Here is a 20014-nt window from a genome sequence, read left to right on the forward strand (position 1 = left end):
CACATGCTATTTTTTTCCAATTCCTCATAGGCAGTTTGAACACATTGGTTCTGTGAAGGAACAGTAAGAGTATGGCAGTGATCCTAATAACAAGCCTTGCTATTAGTAGCTAATCCAGATCAACTCTATTGACAAAAATTATTTTACTGGAGTAACCAAAGTGAATTCTGTTCAAATAGAAGATGTCAAATTGTCAAATAGGGCTTTCTTTTGATTATTATAACCTGCTAAAAAGCACATTTAAAAAGGGCATATAAGACATGGAAGGAGAAAGATGTAACAAAGTTGAGTACAATAAAATAGATTGAATATCTAAAGATGGTATAAGGAAGGTTTCTGTCCCTGAATTTGCAATGATGCAAAGATGGAATTGCAACGTAAGATAGGTAAGAAGATAATTTTAAAAAACTACCTACTATAAATCAATAATACATCACCAGAGAATCTTAGGATACTAAAAAAACTTTGCAGGTAATATTTCTTTCCCTGTATATACTCTTCAAGAACTCTTAGAAACTAAGTGAAGAGTCAGAGAATGCAGTTAGTAAATGTTTTGCACTTATTTGAAAATGGGGAAAGGACCAATGCAAAAAACTAAAAAAAAATGAAGATACTTATGGGAATGCTGAGAAACTGTTTCTTATTCAGAAAAAAAATAGTTATGAGGATGAGGAAATTTTTCTGTTGCTTTTATGATGTGACTATATAAAGAAATCTGTGGCTCACAATTGATCTTGTTACATCAGAGACAGACAGAATACTTTCATCCAGTTATTTCACTTAACATTTAACATAGATTATTCCTAATGATAAATAAAATAATTATAATAAAAAGAGCCTATGTTGGATGTTTTAAATCATTTTCACAATGAAGAAAAACTTACCCTCAACTGCACTGGCTGTATTACATTCTTCAAATTCTATCAGTACTGAAAGGAAGAAAAAACGTTACACTTTAGTTAACTCTTTTATGTTATGCAGTAGTATATTATAGCTTGTCCCTAAGATGCAAAATAGCATAGTGATATTCATGTAGCTATTTTGGAGAGGAGTTCCTGGCTGTGGGAAGGATACATTTAAAGATCAAAAATAGTGCATGTACAAATGTATGTGTACACACATAACACACACACCTGCAAGCTCTTGTGTCAAAGAGACCAAAAATCCAGGACAAATCTCAGAGAAAGCTGAACCAGATCTTGGTAATACACGTCTACGTGTTCATCCACTACCATAGAAATGGTATTTTATCATAAAAAACCTAGGCCAAGATCATCAGGATCCATGAATAGGGCCACTGAATGTAAAATAATGAAATATATATTTTGACTGTGCCCCAGTTCCATATTTACCAAGCCATAAACAGGCTGACACACACACACACACACACACACACTCACAGCTGCTTGTACTTATGAGAAGCCCCAGAATTCACTTCACTGAATCAACAAAAAGTATAATCAGATCACCCAATTAATACATTTGTAACAGTTAGTGCTGACATTATATATACACATGTAAAAGAATATTAAACAATACATTTAAACTTTTTAAAGAGTTAGGATAGCTAGGCTGATGGCAAGAATCACTGAGTATATAACTTGGTAAAGATTTAAAAAGGTAAAGACACTCTCCCATTTGAGCTTGACTCCTGGTGACTACATAGACATATCAATGTTCTTTTTGCATTAATACTAAGGACACCGTCTTCTTCTGAACGTTCTTCCTACTTCTGAGGCCTGTCTACAGCCCTGGGATTCCTTGCTAGTCTTTCATTCAAGTACTAACCACAGACCCAACTCTATTTAGTTTCCAAGAAGAGACAGCGTGGGCCACACGCTGCCACCTATTGAGTGCTCAGAAAAATTTACACAGATCCAAACTGATTCCCCAGTTGATTTCTGTATGCATTAAATTCAATCATATGTATAAAGAAAACCAGATTTGTAATTTAAATGGTAAAAATTAGTTGGCTACACTATAATATAGATTTTCAAAAGGATAAACAAATATAAATTAAGTCACTGACCCATCATCATCATTATCATCATCCATCTAAATAGGAACCTTCTAATTATTTTTAAAAAGGGGACAGAGCCAATTCTATTTTGAGTTCTTATGATATGTTTTGTTTTACAACAGAAATGTTCAGCACCAAAGGAACAATAAGAAGTCTTGAAAATTCACAGTCATCTGTCACTTAATCAGTAACAGCTCTGAAATAGTGCGGTGTCCCACCAGTCAGTTTGGGAATGGGGTCATAGCAGGTCAACTGATACAATTGAAATACTCAGTTCAAATTAGACCAGTTAGAACATGTATCAAATATGTATACAGAAAAAGGAAGAAAATAATGGATGCTGAAAAAATTTAATTGGTGAACTGTTCTTGAATATTCTTAAAATGCATAAATAATTAAAGTAAAAAAAAAGATGGAGTAGGCTTTCTAAACAATCACAAATCAAAGGGTAATACATATAGCAAATACCGACCTGCAGGATCATTTTCAAAAGCAACCCCTATTTAAAAACAACATTAGTACTAAACTACTTCTTCATACATGTAAGAAAACTGAATGGCTGGTTTTAGAGGAAAACAAGATTCCCTGCCCTGCCCCCATCTCCTAGTAGGAACTCATGCATGAAAGGAGGACAATTTTTTCAAAACTACATATGCCTCACATGCTGCTTCAAAACCACAAAGCTTTGCGTGTCTAGCTCAGTGCCAGTTGACAGCTCAGCTGGAAATCAATGCACATTCTATCCCTCTTGCAACATGTCACTTTTGAATTGTTTCTGCAGTAGAAAGTTTATTCAACCTCTTTCTCAAATGCAGTGGACCGACCATCATTCTGCTATTTAATCATAGTCGGACAAGTTATTTTTTTGACAGCACTAAAGCCAGAGTGCAATTCCTAATGAACAGCTTGATACAAGTGAATTTCAACTGTTTTAGTCTCAATTAATTTTGCTGTCAAAACAAATGACTGTTCCTATTGTTTAGATGTAAAAGCTCAATCACAAAGGTTAATTTTGCATTATAAACACATACACAATCTTTCTGTTACTAACTCCTCATGCCACTTCATATTTAATATCAATACAAATATTGGAAATTGAAGTTAAGAGAAATACTGCTAAATAAAAATAAAAATCACTTCTAAATATAAAATTATTCAATGTTCACATAATCACTATACAATTAGTTATTGGAAAAGTTAGCACATATCATATTTATATTATAAAACTTTAATATTTTATGAAAAGACAATTGGTCCAAATCATACTGTAAATTTGTTAAAATTTCTTCAGACCTTTCCTTTTGGATTAAGACACTGGTGTTCACTATTTTAGAAACCTAAAAACTCATGTTCAGTTTATGTAATTCTTTAATAAAAATAGTTTTATTTACAAAAAAAGTTTCAGAGAAGTTAGAGAAAGGATTGTATTAGTCAATATGTTGCACAAATACTTTTGTGAAGTAACAAAAAAAATTGCAGTAAAAACATGTACTGAACTTGGGCAAAATAGAATATTCCAATGCAGATTTTCACTACATGCAGCCTACTGAACACTCTTGTGTGGCTTGTGGATATATATTTTTTAAAACTCAACAAATCTACTGCTGACAAATGTCACCATTAGGACATAATGTCATCACCACAGCCTAATTTTCCTAGCTACCTTTGCACACTATACAAACAGGTGCCTCCAACACCTCAAGGCTTCATCAACACTGCCAGCTCCATCACAGATGCAGCACAGCTATTCACCAAACAGCTGATCACTGTACGAGATATTCCTTTATAGCCCACTACTATTTTTAATATATCAATGTGGGCCTTTTCCTTCTACCAGTTGAACCTGCTTTAATGTGCTCTAGATGAGAAAATATGTCATTAAAATAGGCTTTTATCCTATTCAGCAGGCATGTCAGACTCGCAACGTGTCGTGACTTTTCCCCCATTGCCAGCAATGGGGTGGGCATGGTTTCGGCATGACACATCCGGCCCACGGGCCGTCAGTTTGACATGCCTGCTCTACAGCCCCCACTCCAAGAAATTAAAGTTTAGATTAGCCCATTAGCATTTCACTTTTAGCTGCCAGCTTCAAAACAAACAACCCCCCCACACACCATCAACCAGTGTTCCTTACTACCTACTGGTTTTGAAATGCTCTTCATGTATTATTAGACCTATCTACTCTGCCTACATCTACTTACTTATAACCAGCCACTTAACCTAACCCTAAACTCAGGATATTTACAATCCAGTTCTGAAATTCTGATGACCGGCCTTCCCCCCCTCCCAAGTGGTTGCATGTCGGGTGCTTGGCAATCAGTCCACATTTAAAGTTGTTTGCAGTGTCCTGCGATCATGAGCCAAAATAGCAAGCAACAGGTTCACTTAAAGATTACCACACAAAAGTCTGTAAAATTGAGTCAATTATGTGTGCAACCCGATTTATAACAGTCATGCCTTATGACTGTGATGGGCAGGCTCTATTACAATTGTAACTTAAGGACTACCTGTATTTATATTTAGAGGATAAGAATTCAAGGTGGAATGCATTCAGCCTCAACATAATATAGAGATATAAATGTGATGCAGTTTTATTAAACTTTGAAAGTTGACACTGGCTTTGACTAACTTAGATAATCAATAATAAATTAACTGGAAAGTCTTTTATTTATTTTTATACAGTTTTTAAGAGTAACCATGTTGTTTTCCTTGAAGGGAAGGGAGTGGAAATAAGGGGAGGGAGGGAGGAAGGAGAGAGAAAGCAGGACATACTTTGAGTCTATTGTTCTACACAATAAATGCTATTTTAGGAACTCATTACTTTCCAGACACAATAAAATATGTTTAAATTAAAGAACATAAAGTAGATTTTTAAAATTAAATATAAATATTAATTTTATTTGGCTGGTATAATTAGCCTGGATATAAGTATATTAAAAATTAATCTCAAGACTGAGCCAATTTCACTTGAGGTAAATTGAATTAAAGGAGGATTGTCAGTGTAAAAGTATCAAATATAATTGTTTCTTAAAAATGAATTTTAACAGTTTAGCAATCACTAAATTATAGCTGATTTTATTTTTTTGATAGGATGATACACATGCAGAAAGTGTATCTTCTTTGTTCATTCAATTTATATAGCTGCCCATCTGAAATGCATGACTCTCAATGGCTTAAAGGTAAAGGTAAAGGTTCCCCCGCACCTGCGTGCTAGTCGTTTCCAACTCTAGGGGCCGGTGCTCATCTCCGTTTCAAAGCCGAAGAGCCAGCGCTTGTCCAAGGACGTCTTCCGTGGTCATGTGGCCGGCATGACTAGACACCAAAGGTGCACGGAACGCTGTTACCTTCCCACCGTAGTGGTCCCTATTTTTCTACTTGCATTTTTACGTGCTTTCGAACTGCTAGGTTGGCAGAAGCTGGGACAAGTAACAGGCGCTCACTCTGTCACACGGCACTCGGGATTCGACCCGCCAAACTGCTGACCTTCTGATTGACAAGCTCAGCATCTTAACCCACTGAGCCACCGCATCCCTTACAACACTTAAAACACTACATAAAATAGCTAGTTTGATGTAGTGATTAAGGCACCAAGTTAGAAACATAGAAATTGGGAGTTCTAGTTCCACCTTAGGGCCAAAGTCAAGCAAGATAACTTTGGGCCAGTCATTTTCTCGTAGCCCTGAGAAGAAGACAAGTAAATTGTAAGGATTAGCCCAGGTAGTTGCCATGAGTCAACACTGACTTGAAGGTCATAAATGAATGAATGAATGAATGAATAGAATGAACAGAATGAATAAATGAACAAAACTCCTTTTTAATGAACCTGTAAGTCGCTATTTTTGGGTAGAGTCAGGATGAATGGATGGAGCTGAGCCTGTACTGGCCAGATGCCCTTCCTGACACTCACATGGAGTTTGCAGCAGACATTTTTTCTCTGCATCCTAGGAGAGAAACATCTGCCACTACCTAGGATTGAACTCTCAAACTTCCAAGTGAGAGGCGAGTGGTCTTCACCACTAGGCCATCACACCGCTCAAATGAATGACCAGAGTGTTATAAAAACCATGTAACAGAACCTTGTCTTCAATGGTATTAAAAAGCTATTAAGAAAAGACTCACAAAAACTCACCAGGTCTGTCTTTGCCTGTGCCTTTTAACTCAGCAAATTTTTGTATCAGACTTTCAACTGTTGTGTTTGCTATGTTATTTATAAATTCTTCATGGACCTTTCAGGAAAAAAAATAGTTCACCTGAAGATTATTGAGGAATTTTAACATTGCAGAAGTTTTCAGATGAAACAGGAGCAAAGATGAAAGAGAAAGGCTTTATAGCATGCAGCCCTGGAGAACTAGCATTGTGGCCCACAAGAAAATAAAGAATATAAAATAATAAAGGAAATTTGTCATTTACAGTACATACATTAACTATATTATATAGTTTATATGCAGCCCAAATCAGTTCTTCACTCAATACAGACCAGGCAAGCCAAAAGATTATAGCAATGAAATATGAAAAATTTATTCAGAGAAATGGTATGTGCAAATGTTCTGAATTTAAGGTATTTTGACTTTAGTTTCTTGCAGCCTCTGTGAAAAACAGAGCCAGACAATGTCATTCTTCATTTATTCTTAATATATTATTTTTCTTTTGACCATAAACTTTTGTTTCTCTTCTAACTTTGAGGGATGGCTTCCATTTTGTATCTTTTTCTGTATCCTTGCTGTTTAACTTAATTCAAACAGAATGTGTTTTTTCACTTGTTATTTGTCTCTTCAGCTTTACAAACATTTTTGATTTGTGGAGGTCTGCATTTTTCAATTTCTGTAAGTACTCTTGAATACTTTATATGATTGGGAACTTTTCCTTTGACATGGAAATCTAAGAATCTTGAAAATGCTATAGTATTCGATAGAAGTAATTTTTGGGCCAAGTATTTAGAAAGCTTAATTTAGCTAACTAGATATAGGCTAAATATGTTTTTGCTTGTTTACCACTGTAATGTTATAATTGATATGAGGTAGCAGCTACATTTCCCATGTTTGAATTCTTGTATGATGAAAATGTATTTTATGCCATAAAAGGAACAGTCCTTTTGTCTATCATTTTCAATAGAATTTAAATCTATTTTCCTTTTGGCATAATTCCAGTATAATGTAATTCTGAATATGCTTGCTACAACGATTAAGAATAAACATCACACCTTTCATCAAAAATAAACATAAGAGGAAGATGGAAGTATTTACCATGTTTATAATGGGCTTAAATCTAGTTATTTATGAATTAAGGAGAAGTGTGTAAGCTAATTTATTGCTTGTTTTTATCTAGCTTTTTTGTTACAGTGATTTCCTACATCTCTACATTATATGGATTAATTTTCTGATGTACAGAATGCAGCAATCCCGACTGAAGTAAAGATTTTTTCTAAAATGTACAATTATAGGAAAGGAGATAAAAGATAATTCACAGAGAGGGAAAGAGAGAGAGCGCACAGAAAATTTCCTAGTGACCCAAAGGGAGAACCACATGCTGGTTTCTATCTAAGATGCTAGCTAAATATAATCACGAAGCAATCAGTAGCATTGCAAACGACCAGAAATATAAAAATTTAATTATGCCTTTGAGAAAAGTGTATTTCACATTTTAGTATTATTTATTGATAAAATATTTGCTCCCTAAATTTTTTTCTTCTTCTTTTAGATATGAAACTATTTAAATTTAAAATATGTGTACATTGTATAATAAAAATATAACACATTTATATTATAGTGCAATATTTAAAACTGCCTTACAGTTATCCCATTAAATCTTCCCAAATGATTTCAAACAAATATTAAACACAAACCTTGATAGGATGGCAGTTCAGATATGAAAGACTCTTCAATTCAGAGCATGATTAATGAAACACAATTACTCACCTCTCCAATCTGTAAATGAATTTCACTTATTGTACTTGAAAAACATTCTATAATCTCTTTCATATGGAAGAGATGCATTTCTTCAATATCTTGAAATTTCTGTAATATGAAAAGATTTTAATTTAATGCCAATGACAAAACAGGCTATTATGTTCAACAATTATTCTCAAACAGAATACTAATGCATATAAAGAACAACTGGTCCAGATTTTAAAATGTCCCAGGGGCTATTTGGGTTTATGTGCAAACATTTCCTCTGAAACCCAAATACAATTTTTTTTTAACCTGGATTTTGTTTTTTCTTCTATCAGACTCCTTGCAAAATGCTACAAAATAAAAGGGAGGAAAACTGTCTATGTAATGAAAATTAACCAAGGTTCTAGCTATTTGATATATAATGGGTAGGATTCAGATTTAGGCATATTTGGAGTAGACCAGGTATGTCAAACTCCCGGTCCGAGGGCTGGACGTGTCATCCTGAAACCATGCCCACCCCATTGCCGGCAATGGGGAAGAAGTCGCGTGACGTCGCGAGTTTGACATGCCTGAAGCAGACATTCTGGTTCAGTGAATCTACTTCATGATAACTTTTGATTTAATAAATTGGAGATAAAGCTTACCTGGGAAGTTTCATTCATCTTCTGTTCAAACTCAGATTTTGCTACTGCATATTTTTCTACATATAATTTGTACATTTCAGTAGCCTTCTTGGATTTTACTGCCGCCTAGACAAATCACAGAGGAGGAAGACAGTTTACCATAAATTTAGTTCTGGCTGGGTTTGGGAGCAAAATTAGCCAGGATTGATTGATCGATCTGGCTAATAATGCACAGGAATCCCAGAATTATAGATTACTTTGGGAGGTAAAAAAAGAAAATAATATTCTTGAAGAAGGCAGTGACAAGCAACGTCTGTACTATTACCAAGAAAAATGCATTGACAGTTGAGTTCAAGTAACCTTTACCTTTCCTTACACATATTCACTGGCTCTCAGAGTAAATATCCATTCTTACCGTACGTAACTCATAAAAAATTAACAGAACATCTAAATTTTTTAAAAAAATATGTAAAACAGCTTTTTTCCCTGTAACAGACTACATAACAGTTTTATTATAATATATATGAGAAAATGATTGTTCAACTATTTTTGGGGGGGAGGGGGAGATTCCCATTAAAACACTGTAATCTCAAACAAAAATAGGACAGCATCACAGTTTAGGAAAAATATAAGTACTGAGAGTGAAGTAACCTCTGTTCCTCTTTCAGATTTCAGACAAATAATGGCCCCCAATAAAATAAGCATTTCTACAATTTGTCAAAGCTGAACAGTCTTCCTTTTTTTGTTTTTAAGATTCACACTATGGAATACTGGATACTTTAAGACATTTGACTTATGAAGTCACCAGAATGGATAGTATAAGTTTTCAGAAGTCCATAACATAAGGTTTTAAGTCAACATATTTACCTTTTGGGGAATAAAGTAGCAAAAATGATACATTTCTGCTTGAATGTTTGCTAATGTACAACTATTTCAGTAAGCAAACAACGTGTTACACTATCACTAATATTGTCTCACCTAGAAAAAGAAATCTGTAATTTTTCAGGCTGAAAAATGCAAAAACAAAAGAAAGTTACCTTGTCTATTTCTCTCTGTGTTGCACCTTCTTTTTTCAAACGTTCTTGTTCCACGCATTTTGAATTGTAGTTTTCTTTTGCTTTTTGCAGGGCCTGGGTAATACTCTGAAAATTTTGAACTGCTTCCAAAGTCCCTGAAACCTCTTCCTTAGTCTGTTAAATATTATATGGGTGTTAAATGCTACCAATTCACTACTTTACGTAAAATAATTAAAGAAAATTTATGAATATACATAACCTTTTTATGAGCTTTTATTTGTTCATCTCCATATTTCTGCACTTCTTTTATTAGTTCTTGCAGTTTTCGAACAAGTTCTAGATGACAGCATGCTAATTTTTCAGTTGATGACTTGAAAACATCCCAGACTGGTGCAAATGTCCTAAGAAGTGAAAATGACAATAGTTCAGGTACAGAAATTATGTGAAAGTAAGGTAATATATTATGCAATGTTTTCCTGCAGTGTAGCATGTATTTTTAAAGAGTTCTATTTAATTATTTCAGAAGCAGATATTGTGCTTACAGTTAGTCACCTAAATGTGTATCAACAATCTGTTATGGATATGGTAGTACTAATGTTGAAAGGCATTCAACTAGAGTTGAGGAAAGCAAGATCCAGTTAACTTCAGGAGTTTTAGTTCAGCCACAAGAATAGTCAGAATTTTTTTTCTTTGTGGAACGTAGCATTGTATTCCTAGCAAGAATTCTAGCATTTGTAGATTCTATTTCTTCCAGGATTTCAGAGAACCACTATAATAAAATACTGAAATTAAAATATTAATGGGATTATGTTGAGAAAAGCAGAAAAGCCATCCTAACGCTTTCAATTTTCCTTTCAAGTATTTCTGATATTAAGAGAGAATCTGAATCATGCTGTATTGCTATTAGACTCCATCAACTTACCCAATCTGTGAATAGTTGCTTGCTGATTTGGCGAGCTTTGTCATTGATCTTGAATATGCCTCCTCTATTGTAGCCCTATTTAGAAAAAAGAACAACCCTGTTTTGTTTGCTCAGCAAACAAAATGCAAAATCTATATAGTTTTTAGAATAATTAATTAAAACAATAATCACTAATTATATTAATCCAACCCTTAATTGACCTCAGTTAGTTTGGTGTAATGGTTAAGGCATAAAGGCTAAAATCTCGGAGACCAGGAGTTCTAGTTTCATCTTAGACACGAAGTTACCTGGGTAACCTTGGACCACTCACTTTCTCTCAGCTCTAGATAGGAGGCAATGACAAATCACTTCTGCAAAAACCTTACCAAGAAAACTGCAGGGACTTGTCAGGCAGTCTCTGAGAATCTTACACAATTGAATGGAAGAAAAAAAAAGCTCAACATTTCCAAAACTATAAACTGTCAAAGTACTAATATGCTAGAATAGTGTCATGGGCATGGAAAAAACCCTCAGCTCTTTCTTGTAATGGGTAAAGAAAAGAAGCTTTGTCATACAATTTGAATGTTAAAAAAAAATCATTTGCTTGCAAACAAAACAATCTGTTCCCCTCCCCAAATCTCTGTTACTATGTCATCAGGGTTTTTCCTGCCCTCCTCCCCAGTTGCAATGTTCCCAGTTGTAAAGGCAGGCCTGCTGCCAAGTGCCCAAATTTTGGTCACATGAACACAAGCATGTTGCAATGGTTAGAATTTTAGGTAGAGCTTGTAAGTTCCATTTTGAATAGTCACTAAAAAAGTGGTCGTAAGTTGAGGACTACCTCATCATTTATATTTTGGAAAATTATACCATCTTTTTTTAATTCCACAAAAGCTTATTAAGAGGGTGAGTTTAAGCACTAAGTAATAAAAACTGATAGGTATACAAATGTTCCTGCAGCCCGCTGAAGGCACATGGAGGGGAAATCCTTTGTCAGACTGCAAATTTTTAAAATTTCAACTCCGTTTCTGCAGCTCACAGAAGAATTTCAGCTTTCTTCCACCTCTTCCACTTGCAATCTTCCCTATCCAACTTCCTCAGTGATTTTCTGGGGAAGCTGACAGAAATATTGCAAATGCAATCACACAATTGTGGGGTGCTTGGCTATAAATGTGAGCCAAATACCTGAAAGTGCCAGGTGACTGTGGGAGGAGGTGGCACAATGTTCTACAATGGCCAGAAATGTTTTACGGGCCACAAACCACCTTTCTAAGACTGTGGTAACTTCGAATGGTCATTAAACAACCGGTTATACGTTGAGGATTACCAGTCCAGAAACAGAAAAATTCACTATGCCCTCCAAAACATAGCCTACTCTTTAAAAATAATCCCACTTTAGCAAATATTTGCAGTTACTATTTCCTGTACACGACTTTGATCTTAACAGCTGGTTCAATTTTTAGCAGATAAGAATTAGTTAGCATTAAATGCCATTGAGTTGGTTGCTTCCTTTACTGCTTTCCTAGAAAATTACTTTGTCTTCCCGTTCTGCTATTAGTCTCAACTTTGGCAAGCCATCATATTGCCATCTTTTGTTCACATCACTGCCCAAGTATGTTTTTCTTCTGCTTGCTGATATTACCACAAGGGAAGAATCACCCTATTTGGTCTAGCTAGGCTGAATGAGTCATTCTTTCTGCAGTTCCCTATAACTTTAACAATCAACTCCTAATTCATAATTTGAAGATATGTTTCTTCTTTCTCACTGTCCAGCTCTCACAACCATATGTAAGATTATTGTTTAAAGAATTCTGATCTTTCGGAATGGACATTCCCTCTTCATACTGAACATTAAACTGGATTTTTTTAACTTAGGTTTTTACTTTAACAATAAGCTCCTCTAAGTCTTCTTTCTTTTGGGATAATAAGATATTATAGCCTGCATATCTCAAATTCTTGTGCATTTCAACCTCCAACATTGATTCCAGCTTTCATTTCCTCCATTCCCATATTTTTTTATAATATGCTCATTGTCTCATTCTCTATCCTAGAGGGGCTTTGACACATAATGAAAGTTAAGCTATAAAAATATTGAAACTGGAAATAAAAGAGAATTTTCCAGTAGCAAACAATAAACAAAACACCCACTGCACTGGCTCCAAACCTCATGAGGCAAAGAAATGAACAATATTGATGTTTCATAGTTAATCATTGTCCAAAGATAAAGAATTTGATTGACTGGTTCAGTCTCTCTCTCTCTCTCTCTGTGTTCATCCATTTATCCTCCTACCCACTCATCTTAAACTTCTTAAACTAATACTGGCAGACTCCTCTTGAAAAGAAATTCAGACTGCCTTTTCTACTCCACAAGACTTCTTTCACATAGATTCTTTCTGGACTCCATCAGTCTTCTGAAATGGTTCTGAGGCTCATCTGTCAGATGTTGCCTGGTCAAGGATAGCAGCATGGAAAATATGTAGATGATTTGATTATTTGTACTTGCAGCTAAAAGAAGCATCTGGAACATGTAAAGCATGTGGTGGGAAGTCTCCACAAAGCTTATCTAATAATTAACCCTCTAGGTGTGTCCCTGGTTTCCAAGAAACAAAATATCTGGGATTTAGAGTAGACACCCTTGTTAGACCAGATTCATTACTCTAAAACATAGAGGCAATTCACCTAGATTGATTTCCTGAAATGAAGGTGTTAATGCCTTTTTAACTTTAATTTGGTGTTATTATAGATTGCTCCATAACTGTCTACCTTAGGGTGCAAATCCTTATATAGGGTTCCCAAACTTTCGGTTCACTGCGCTTTATTGTCACAGTAATTCTTTCAGGGCACTTTAGGCCAAACGAAACAACTAATAGTTCTTTTTGTTAAACAGTTAGGTCCAAACAATAAGTATTTATAACCTAACAACTGTTTTGAAAAATAGCACAGATAAAATGAAATTTTAAAAAATATTTTAATTTCATTACTTAGCAATGGATGTACCTGTTGTTTCTCATTCTCAAACACAGAATCGCACTGGACATCACTACCCTCATTTCCTGTTCCACACTGATTTTTGTTACAGCAGTCACTGAAAATCCAGCTTCACAAAATATGGTATTGCAAAACCCTGCTTTAAGGTCATAAAAATTTAAAATATCCCATAGCTGCCCTTGTGGGTTTGTTACAATGTTCCAAGATCCTGTGCTGCAATTTAGGAATCACATTCTTACAAATTTAATAATTAATCTGAATAGTTTAGTGGGCAGAGGAATATTAAAAAGTATTTAAGTATTTGAAAAGTACATTGTGTAGAGACCCTGGGTTGAAAGGTTCCAGATTTAATTTACCTTTTCTTTTACAAATAGATGCCTCAAAAGATGGGCCAAGTGCAGCAGTCATTACTCAGACTGTGATGTAGAAAATCCTATCCTATGCATTTTAGGGAAATTATACCCTTCGGAGATCATATATGTTACCATCAATGTGTGAAATTAGGCATTTTATAGAACAGGGCTTTTCAACTTTTTCACCCATTGTACCACTTTTAGGATATGGCAACATCCGAGTACCACCAGTCGCCTAGCAAGGTGTCAAAAACTTGATGACCAAAAAAGAAAAAAGAAAAAAGTGATGAAGTACAGGTAGTCCTCGACTTATAACAGTTCACTTAGTGACTGTTCGAAGTTACAATGGCACTGAAAAAAGTGCCTCCCAAGCCACAGTCAAGCAAGACACCTGCTAGCCCACCTGGCGGCGCTCTTCCTCCTGTCTGAGGTTTTCATTGTTGTGAGCATTTCTGTTGAGGGTTGGGAGTGGGTGTTTGGTTTTTATTCTCCCCCCCTGCTGGGTGGTTGCAGCAGGTTTTAGTCACTTCACATGACCCTGGGACACTGTGACCGTCATAAATATGAATCAGTTGCCAAGCATCTGAATGTAAATCACAAGACCCTGGAGATGCTGCAACATTCCAGCTGATTGGCGCTTCTTCTGGGCTCCGCATAAGCACCAGGATCAGTGCTGAGCTCCAGCTGGAGCCTGGCGCTGATCCTGGCGCTTCCGCTCAGCCCTGCAGCTCCAGCCATCTCTCGCTCAGGCTTGTGCGGTGCTGCCACTGGTTCAGTTCATTCCCCTCCCCCACTACCACTTTTCTAGGATGGTCGCGTACCACCTGCCAGGTGCCAATGTACCACAGGTGGTACCCGTACCACTGGTTGAAAAGCCCTGTTATAGAATGCCAGGAAATCTACAGAATGCTAAAAATGGGACGTTAAAGAATGAAATGCTTAATATTTCACTATTTCCTAGGCATTCTATATAATGCCAAAAGGCAAACTGGCAAAGTAGAAAATACTCCTGCTAAATGCCATTCCAGCCTTCCTTGTTACAAGATAAATACTGATCTTTTTCTTTTGTTATTATCAGCAAGAAAGTCCTGTACTTTATTTTGCATTTTTTCTTTTATTTTCATATCCATCTTTTCAATAAAGCCTAAGCCTATCTCTAACTCTAAGCTTTTTCATGACTCTCTTTTCATACTTTCCCTAAATAGTTGTCATTCTGCGTAATGCCTAGGTATTATACACAATAGCTAGGGAAAGTATATAGTATGTATACTTTAGACATTTCATACTTTGTCTAAAAACATCATGCATCTATACAATGCCAGCTTTTCACCCATTGTCAGTAACGTATACAACAGAGAAAGAATATATAGAAGTTCTGCAACGGTCTATTCAAGTGGAAGTGTTTCAAAAATAAAGTCTCCATTAAATATGGCCTGCTTGAGTTACAGAAATATATGCAAATACAACTCTAAAAAAATAGTTGGAGCTGGGACAGTACTATCCAGTTGTGTGGATTTCTTTTTTTAAAAAAAATAAGTTTTATTAGTTTTCAATTTTAACATCAAAATATTTAGAAAGCATCAAGGTGACTGGGTAATCAAAGGTTCAATAACAGAGTTTTTAGTACCTATCTCAGGTTACATTATCAGAACATCCTTCTCTATTTCCCTTAACATTTAATATAACATGCTTAAACTAGAAAATTTCTAACAATAACATGCTCAATTAAAACAATTATCAGTCTATTTTTAGTTACACATATCCATATCTTGCTTTAAAGTTTTTCCTAATTTTAATTTTGATTATAGTATTCAGGTTTAGCCCCTAACATCCATAATAGCATCCATAACCCAAATTTCCCTTATTTCACTGCACAAAATTTATAACATCAAATATAAACCTAATACCTATATAGGTAACTTCTAGTTTTATTTCATAAACATTTCTATTTCTCATCCTGATACATCGCAGCTTACTAATACAATAACCTAGATTTGTCAATCTATTTTTATTTATGCATATCCATGTTCTGTTTTGAATTCTAATTCTTAATTTTTAGTTAAAGTATTCAAATTTAACCTTTAACATCCATAATAGCATCCATAACCCAAATTTCCATTGTTTCATTACACAAATTATATCTAAAATAAGCCTAGTAAATAAACACATTCTAGTTTTATCTCATAGATATTTCCTATTTCATAACCTAATAATCACACCTTACTAAAAGAATAGCCTTTAGTAGCTCTCTAACAATTCTTTTTTTTTAAACCTAACTCTAGCTTTCTTTTTCTGCCAACCAGGTTTCCAGACCAAAAACTTGTGAGTTGTCAGATAGGTCTCCCTTCGTTCCAGCACATATTGCTTGAATCAAAGGAGACTGTCTAGCTGTCAATGATCCAGAAAAGCTAAACCATTTATAATCTCTGAATTGTTGCGCTGATGGTTGAAATCTCTGTATTTGCTCTAATATCTTTATCTTCTCTTCAGTCTGGTCTCTTCCTTCCTCTGGTATCTTCTGATTTAAGTAGAAGGTCGTATCCAATTTTGTAGTTATTGCTTGGTTGTCCAGGTTTTCAATAAGCTGTCTTTGTTGATCTTTAGAATCCTCTATTTTGGTATTACTTTTTCCCGCTTCATATACTTTTGGAGTTGTAAAATCTTTAGCTGGAGTCAAAATTTGGATGTTAAGTTTTTCAATATCTTGTTGTTCCTTAGAGTCCTCTGTCTTAGTGGTGGTTCCTTCTGGTTTTGTTGTTTTCTGGGTTATAAGTTCTTTAGTTGGAGTCTGGGTTTCAATTTGTGGTTTCAAGCTAGCACCTTTATCTTTCAATCTAGAATTAATTATCTCAGTGGCTTCAAGAATTTTTTCAAGTATAAGCTTATAGTCAATTGAAGTTTGTAGCTGGTTTCCCTCCATTTCTGGAATAGTTATAGTCTTTTAGTGGAGGCTAATTTTTAAACAAGAGTCAGTAAATATTCACCTCCACAGTTCTTAGAAGCCAAATTCATCTCCCAGCTGTTTCAAGTTTTTATCTTTAGCTAATGCCAAGGACAGATCTGAGTTATAAATAGATTTATTTGCCATGGATATTCGCTTGTTCTACCAGGCTTAACCACAAGATGTCCCCAGTGTTATTTAAAATCCTTTTGAGAAAGAGTAGACTTTTATCAAATTTAAGTTCTTCTTTGTCTTTTTTCTTTTTTCCCTTTTGTCAAATGCATAAAATAGCCAGATCCCGTCGAGATTGGAGCTTTTTAGGTCACCAAATGTAAGAGGGATGTAAGACCAATTACTTATATTTTTTCAGGGTGCTTTTTTCCAATCTATTCAAATGCTGCCATTTAACTGGGTGGGAGAAGAAAAAATTCCCTTCCCTCTTTCCTCGCAGGGGGAAGCAATTTCAAAGGCCTTTTAACAGGCAAAGAAAAGAAAGTTGGGAGGGGGAGAAGGCAGGTCTCACCCAGTTCCTCCGCTGTGCTTTCAAGTGCTAAGTTGTTAGTTTGGCCTCGGCTGGAAACGGCATTAACGATGGGCCATGGGAGTGGCCGATCCTTTCTTCATCAGTCCGAAGAGCTGTTCCAAGTCGAAGTGGGGGGGCGCCACCCTCCCACAATCGATCGGAGAATCCTCTTCCCTGCTCATCGCCTCTCCAAGGTGACTTTTGACCCCCTTTCAGGGGTCCCCTGGCGAAAGAAAGCCAGATGGCAGGAGGAGCAATCCCCCACGCGTCTGCCAGTGCCAAGATCCGGAACTGGAAGCAGTTGTGTGGATTTCTGTATTAAAAACCTCTAATTCCTTTTATTTACATGTTATTTGCAGGAGTGGAATTCTTCAGTACTATCTACAATAATTAATGTAAAAGTCTGGCTCCATTTTTGGAAATATTAAAAAAATATATCCATTTATGAAACATTCTTGAGGATATGGTATGATAGAAATAGTTCTTAATACTTATACTAATTTCTTGTACACTGGAATTTAATTAAGGATTACTAGTCTATACTTGCTTTTTGTTTGGACATTCAAAATTCTTTGCAACAATAGAAGCAGATATGTTGGCCTACATCAGTATATTTATATGAGTATATCTTAACTAATTCATTTCAGTTCTCATCAATTGCTTTCAAGTCAGTGAGTTGACTCCTGGAGACTGTTGGGACAAATACCTGCAGTTTTCCTGGCAAGATTTCAGAAGTGGTTTGCCATCACCCGCTTCCTAGGGCTGAGAGAAAGAGACTGAAGCAGGACCACCCAGCTAGCTTTGTACCCAAAGCAGGACTAAAATTCACGGTCTCCTAGTTTCCAGCCTGATTGATGCCTTAACAATTATACCAAACTGGTTCTCTCAAATATTTAAATATATGTTAAAATCCCTTTTTATAAAATAAAAGAAATAAAGGTACTGACAATATTACAAGCGAAATCATAAAAGACAGCATTGTTTCAGAAAGATATTTTACAGGGTGAAATAATCTTCCCTCTACCCTATTTGTTATCTCCTGTCTTACTACCTGCAATAGTTTGGAGACTGCCAACATATTCTACTGTGATATGTCCACTCTTTTTTTTAATCCAAAAGTCCAATGATAAAAGACTGAATGTCTCATGAAGAGTAATCAGGCATCCAGTAAGTATTACAATAGTCATTGTGAAATACCTCGTGGCAGAGACCTAAATTATATTTTTACAAAACCTGTTCAGTGTTTGCAATTTAGCAGAAAAGAGCATAGAGATTACAAAAGCTAGCAATCAGTGGACAGTCATATGGCTCTGCTTCTTTTGAAATGATGGAAATCAGTTTCTGTTGAGAACTATTCTCCTGATTCACCTCAAATTTCTTATTTGGCATAGTTCTGTTCCAGCCTATGACTGGCCCTGTTTGAATGTCAGGGACAACCCCTTTTTATAGTCAACAGGCTGGAAAAACCCAACCAAATTTATTTGCAAAGAAATCAAAAGTTCAAACAAGAGTTAAACCAAAAGTTCAAACAAGAGTTAAACAGGAATAACAGACCAGGACTCTAGCAGAAGATCTTCAAACGGCTGCCTTCAGCAACCAGCACCTCCCACACCTTCCCCTTTTATCAATAGTCGCAAGGCATGGCTTCTCATTGCCTTCTCCTCCTCTCACCGAGTTGCCTCATTGCCTTTCTCTGTTCTACTCTGCTGGATTGCATCCTGCTCCTAGCGTCCCTGAATAGATCCAGCTGTGAATCATCTACGTCCAATACCCTGTGCTCACATGGCTGAGTCTGATGAGGAACATGATGGGAGGGGCCAGGCTGAGTGTCCTGCAGTGCATCAGAGCCTCCCTCTGACACCAAAGGCTCTCCAAACCCCTCCTCCTCCTCCTCTTCAGAATCATCAGACTCAGTTGCCGGTATCACAGGCTGACGCTGAATCACAACAGGCATTAGTGTGAACTATATTATACTAGTAGTCCTTGACTTACAACTGTTTGCTTAGGGGCTGTTCAAAGTTACAACAGATTCTCCAAAAGTGAATTATGATGCAGATTCAAAATTCTAATGTATGGTCACACAATCATATTTTGGGCACTTGGCAACTAGTCCACATTTGTGGCCATTTGCAGCATCGCACAATCACATGACTGCTAATTACATTCTTTTGCTGGAAACCAACATTTTCTTCTGGTTTCTAGCAAAAAATGCCCATTGCTGACAATGGGTTTGCTTAACGACCGATACAAAAAAATTCATAAAATCAGATTGGTCATCTAGGTGCCTCAACCTATGACCATCATGACATACAATACAAATTCTGGACTCCATTATGTAAGTCAAGAACTACCTCTACATCAGGTGTTCCCAACAAGGGGTGTGAGAGGATATTCCAGGGGTGCGAAAACTTGGGTTTTCAAAATTATAGTGTGTATGCATACCGTATTTTTTGGACCATAAGACGCACCTGACCATAAGACGCACCCAGTGTTTAGAGCAGGAAAACAAGAAAAAAAAAATTCTGAACCAAATAGTACCAGTATACTAGGAAGGAAGGAGGGGAGAGAGAGAGAGAAGGAAGGAAGGAGGGAGGGAGGGAGGGAGAGAGGAAGGAAGAGAGAGAAGAAGGAAGGAAGGAAGGAAGGAAGGAAGGAAGGAAGGAAGGAAGGAAGGAAGGAAGGAAGGAAGGAAGGAAGGAAGGTAGGTACCGGTAGTTTCTTTTCCCTGAATAGGTTTTCTAAGATGCCGAAGCAATTTCAA

General features: G+C 36.1%; 1 protein-coding gene across 1 annotated transcript in view; it reads right to left on the bottom strand.

The window, feature by feature from the left end:
* Nucleotides 1-20014, bottom strand: part of FCHO2 (FCH and mu domain containing endocytic adaptor 2) — a 77522-nt gene that overhangs the window by 39162 nt on the left and 18346 nt on the right. The window contains exons 3-9 of the mRNA XM_081317841.1: nucleotides 10473-10547; nucleotides 9810-9951; nucleotides 9572-9724; nucleotides 8556-8660; nucleotides 7936-8034; nucleotides 6150-6246; nucleotides 885-929 (exon numbers count right to left, since the gene is read on the bottom strand). Coding sequence (XP_081173967.1) covers nucleotides 885-929; nucleotides 6150-6246; nucleotides 7936-8034; nucleotides 8556-8660; nucleotides 9572-9724; nucleotides 9810-9951; nucleotides 10473-10547 — 716 coding nt within the window. The remainder of the gene's footprint in view (nucleotides 1-884; nucleotides 930-6149; nucleotides 6247-7935; nucleotides 8035-8555; nucleotides 8661-9571; nucleotides 9725-9809; nucleotides 9952-10472; nucleotides 10548-20014) is intronic.

Source organism: Vipera berus, assembly GCF_964194415.1.
Source record: "Vipera berus genome assembly, chromosome: 2".
Lineage (NCBI taxonomy): Eukaryota > Metazoa > Chordata > Lepidosauria > Squamata > Viperidae > Vipera > Vipera berus.